The sequence below is a fragment of the Triticum dicoccoides genome, chromosome 4B (genome assembly GCF_002162155.2).
Source record: "Triticum dicoccoides isolate Atlit2015 ecotype Zavitan chromosome 4B, WEW_v2.0, whole genome shotgun sequence".
Taxonomy (NCBI): domain Eukaryota; kingdom Viridiplantae; phylum Streptophyta; class Magnoliopsida; order Poales; family Poaceae; genus Triticum; species Triticum dicoccoides.
The window spans coordinates 474962217-474967287 of record NC_041387.1 but is presented as its reverse complement, the minus strand read 5'-3'; the positions used below and the strand labels follow the sequence as shown (position 1 = coordinate 474967287).

Here is a 5071-nt window from a genome sequence, read left to right as displayed (position 1 = left end):
GGGGGGGGCGCTGCGGTGACGAGATGCGCCGCCGCCCGAGTCGCCCTGGGGAGGACGACGCGGGGGCCTCTGTTCGACCCGGGGGTTAATGGATTGGGGCGACTCCCTGCATGACCTTGGACATTCAAATACTTAATTTCATACCCTGCATAAGAAACTTAATTCCATACCACGCATAAAAAGCATCATGGGAGTATAACTCGACTATACTTCCTTTGCGCGGGGAATAGAACTTGTGTACTTGGTCAACGTCTTTACTTGCTTTTAGGTTTTGGGAAAGATACGGAATTTACCGACTACCAACCCAAATAATATCGTACTAGAGAACATTGTTGAGTACTCAACATTGTTAGTAGCTGTAGCCATCAAGCCAAATAAAATAGAGCATATTGTTAGCTGTAATCCGCTAGTAGTGTGTTTGGTTGTTATCCTCACAAGTCCCTCTCCTGGTTTTTCACATTATTTCCAATTGTATCCTTTTGCTTCTGTTCATGCAAACTCAACACACCCCTTTCATAGCACAAAGTGTAAAGTCAAGAAATGCGTGCTTAGAAAACACGATTATACACAACCAGGGACAAATAAAGGCCTTTGGAGATTAATGTTGTCACTGACAGCGACCCCGTGTCATGGTCCAAACTATCGCCTGCTGTCGTGAGCAGGCAGGACAATATAGAAGCACCGAATCATCATCAAACAATCCGATATATCTCCTCCGTTTTTTAGATCTAAAAAATGATCATATTCTCAGTGCATACATACATAGAGTATATTAAACACACATCGCATTTCAACTGACGCCAAACCGCATCTGCTTCACATGCCAGGGAACAGAGACTGACGTGCAAGCACGAGAGAATATCTGTTGTGGTACAGCACGAGAGAAGCGCATCATGTTTTGGTATCATCCATCCATGCCAACACTGGCGCACATAGAAAACACAATGTCAGTATCTTCAACAAGTGGAGAAATGTTCTATTGCTCACATTGACTGGTTGTCCAGAACAAACTGTTCACGCCGCAAACTTTTATTTTCGGTGATCAACAGATCTCTTGGTGTACACTAATCCAATGTATATTCTAGGATACAGGTTTGGTACAAAACTGCAAACTGCTTAGCAAAACCCTGAAATGTGGCAGATGAAAGAGAGGGAGAAGAATATGTAAGAGGGCCTTCTCGTTCCAAGGCGGGCATCATGCTAGATCTGGTGCCAACGCAGGTGTACTGTTTGCGGAGCCGATTGGTTCTTGTAGGGCGAGGTTCAGCGGGAACATCTCGCACTGAGCAACATGTGCCATCAGCTGGTCCATGAGGACCAATGCAGCCATCGTCTCCACCATTGGAACAGCTACAGAAGCAATGATGGGGAAAGGATCAGGTGATAGGACACCAATAGACGTAACACAAGGTAGAATATTAGATGGATCCATTACCCCGAGGGACAACACATGGGTCATGGCGACCCCTTGTCAGAAGTTCGATATCCTCATGATCCCTTGTTACAGTATTTTGCTTCTTCTGGGAAAATGAAACTAACACCTCAGATGAATGACTATACAAATGTACCACAGGTAGCATGCAATGAAATGTTGCCCTACTATACTCCAACGGAAAGAAACCAAATGTTTTGCACCAAATAAACATTTGAATATTCATAGCTGTTAACGAGTTTAATACTTGACATAGCAGTGGTTATAAGTTGTTACAGCTTAATATCATAGTTCTTATCATTAGAAAAACATGCCATGGAACGTTGCTACACTTTCAATAACATTTCTCTGTTTTGTGATTCTTAAAGGAAATTCTCTGCACTGGAATGGCTTACCCCAATAGTTGCTGTTGGCTTGAAAGCTACTTTGAAGTATATAGTTTCACCATTTGATATCCCTCCCTGCATGAACACAAATTAACAATCAAGTGTCATACTTCTGATTTTAAGTATTGAAAATGAACATTGTAATAGTAAAGCAGGGTGCTAGGATAAATACCTGTACACCGCCCGAGCGATTGGTTCGTGTTCTTACATTTCCAGCCTCGTCCATATAGAACTCATCGTTATGCTCACTTCCAGTTAGGTCAGTACCTGGAAACAAGTTACTAATAGTCAGGCAATTTGTAAAGTAGGAGGCACTCCCACAACAACCAATTTTGCGCAAACCAATTTCCTACCTGCAAATCCACTACCGATCTCAAACCCCTTGCTTGCAGGAAGAGAAAGCATAGCCTTTGCCAGTAGAGCTTCAAGTTTGTCAAATACAGGAGAGCCAAGCCCCTATAAATTACAGCAGCAGGCAGAAGACAATGTGTTACTATTACTAATTGTGCCAATGATGATTAAGCAGCAAATATGATGTATGATAATCATGAGCCGAGAACAAAATAGAGTGAGGCCTTATTTGGTTCATTACGCTGGAACACACCAAAATCAACATAACAGAATCTTACTTACACGAGGAACATTTCTGGCAATGCATGTGACCACCCCACCAATCGAATTCCCATTAACTCGTACTTTATCAATTGCATCAATCATCTTCTGTGCATATTCTGGATCAGGACATCTACAAATGTTGCTCTCTATCTGGAAATTAAAAAACAAGAAAAAAATTCCAGTAAATCACTGAGAGTATCCTGTAATGTTAGTCAAAAGGGTGGCAACCACGGACCTGATCCAGGGTAAGAGTTTCATAATCAACTGCGTCTTCAGGAAGTACCACTTGATGCACTTTGGAAACAAATGCTAGAATCTGCAGGCAAATATTTCTCCGCCATAAGGTACTGAAAAATCAAGTTATAAGAGAGAGAGGCACACACACAAAATTTGCCCTTCTGCGTGGGAATGAAATGGTGAAATAAATCAGTATTCACTGCAGCACGATACAGATTGCTTTATGCAACAGAATACAAGATGGATCGAAGTACATAGACAACTGAGTTGCCATATTTAGGTCAAGCAAGAACTGAAATAAAAGCAAAATAAAGAGGGGCCGTCCAACAGGAAAACCACTGCTTATTTGCAAATTCTAGCGATGCTAATATTTAATTAAGACAAAAGTTGAATGCTTCGACATATTTAGGATGTATCCACATGCAAGTTTTCTTTCTTCAGGCTATATTGTTTATCAAGCAGTAACCAGGGGAGTGACAAGGCTTGGTTACAGATGTGGAATAGTTAAAAAAAAGTAAGTGCCAAGTAGGACCAAACCTCTACTCCACATTTCAGCTTAAGAATTTTCTTTGCAACAGCTCCTGCAGCTACCCTTCCAATGGTTTCTCTTGCCGATGACCTTCCACCTCCCTATTATACAGTTCACATAGAAATTTTTTTAACTCAACTATTCAAGTACAGAAAACACCCACATGTAAAGTTGTAGCAGAAAAGCTGCAGCAGTTAGTGCATCAGTGTGATAACTGAACTATACACCTTATATATGTATGACAACAGGTACCTGAACAGATCTAACACCGTACTTGAGGTCATAAGTCAAATCCGCATGGGAAGGTCTGTACGCCTTAGCCATTTCAGTGTAATCCTGTGGAACCAAATATGATTGTGAAACAAAAGGGTCAGTGCCAGCAATTATTGCCCCTCCAAATGTCTAGCTACCATGAGTATAGTTACTCCCTCTGTTCACTTTTATAAGGCCTTGTAGACATTTCAGACAACATGCAAAACAGGTCAAATTTTGTTGTAAACGACTTATAAAAGTGAACGGAGGGAGTATTAAAAATCTTATACTAGATACTTACACCCCCTCTTTGATCCGTGTTTGGGACAAAAACATGAATCGGCGTCCCAGTGGTCATTCCTGCAGAAAATACATTCAGCCTTGTCATAAAACGGACACAAACTAATGCATTCTTATTTGAAAATCAAATTCACCAAGGATATCCCATGTCTTGAAATGTACCCTACCTTCATATGTCCCTGAAAGAATTTTACAAGTATCGGTCTCCTTCCTTGGGGTTGTTATTCTGCTCTGACCTGGCCGCCTGTGATAATCAACCTCTTCATATTAGTTTGCATCATGGGAATATCTAATGATTATATCTCCAAGAGGTTAACAGAATGCATTTGCAATATCCTAATTCCGGCAGCAGCTGGAAAACTAATGAAATATTGAAGCACACCTTCGATCAAGGTCTCCTTGCATGTCTTCCTCGGTGAGTGGGATTCTGGGTGGACAACCACTGATAACGCAGCCAACACCACCTCCGTGAGACTCTCCATAAGTTGCAACCTGGAAGTAGTCACCGAAGATATTTCCAGCCGCCTTCACCTCTGTTCTCCAATTTACGAAGCAACACTTGTCAGAGTTAGCTCTTGTACGGTTCTAGTTCAAACAGAAGTGCAGTTATGCTGCCATGCAGAGCATCTCAGAATTTACATAGAACGTACAAATTCAGGATACAAAAAACATCAGCATTGGAACTAGGTGCTGTCACAACCCCTGAGATCTCAAAACACCAATAGAGATGCAACAGTGAACCTGTACTGAGCTATGGGTGATATGGCCAAACGAACTATGATCTTTGAAATTGCGATCGCGGAAATAAGGTTCCCGTAAATGGTATCAGAAAGACGGCTCACAAACCCTCTTCTCCATGCCACCAACGACGGCCATACTATACTCTCAGGCAGCAGCAGACCAAGCAATCCTAAGCTCGCCTTAAGGCAACCAACCAGTTACCCCCGACCCCATAAACGGAGCAGACACGGCGAAGCGCGTTCTAACGACGGGAATCGAGGAGGTGCGGGGCAACGGGACGGACCTAGGCGGGCGGCGCGGCGGCGACCGACGGAGAAGCGGACAGAGGCGGGGGCGGAGTCCGTGAGCGCCCTGAACCCGCCGCGGGGGAGGGAGCTCCAGGGCGCCCCGGCGGCGAGGTGGTGCGACGTGGGCGCGGCTGCCATTGGAGAGGGGTAGATTGGTTGGTTTGGTTTCGGTTGGTGAGGCGGAACAGAGGAGGAAGGGGAGGGGTGGACTCTAAATACGCGACGGAGAGGCGCCACCTACCTACCCCTCGCTCCGGCGGCTCGGGTCTGGTGGTCTGGTTTGGTTTCGTGG

At 43.9% G+C, this 5071-nt stretch overlaps 1 protein-coding gene across 1 annotated transcript; it reads right to left on the bottom strand.

Annotated features, from left to right (window-relative positions):
- Positions 1-951: 951 nt before the first annotated feature.
- On the bottom strand, positions 952-5071 carry LOC119290957 (chorismate synthase 2, chloroplastic-like). The gene is made up of 13 exons (XM_037569639.1): positions 4776-5071; positions 4134-4284; positions 3919-3995; positions 3753-3811; positions 3452-3535; positions 3208-3300; positions 2669-2749; positions 2452-2583; positions 2172-2274; positions 1991-2085; positions 1828-1893; positions 1436-1520; positions 952-1350 (listed from the first exon to the last, which is right to left on the bottom strand). The coding sequence occupies exons 1-13, from the start codon at positions 4915-4917 to the stop codon at positions 1196-1198; spliced, it is 1323 nt and encodes a 440-aa protein (XP_037425536.1). The 5' UTR covers positions 4918-5071; the 3' UTR covers positions 952-1195.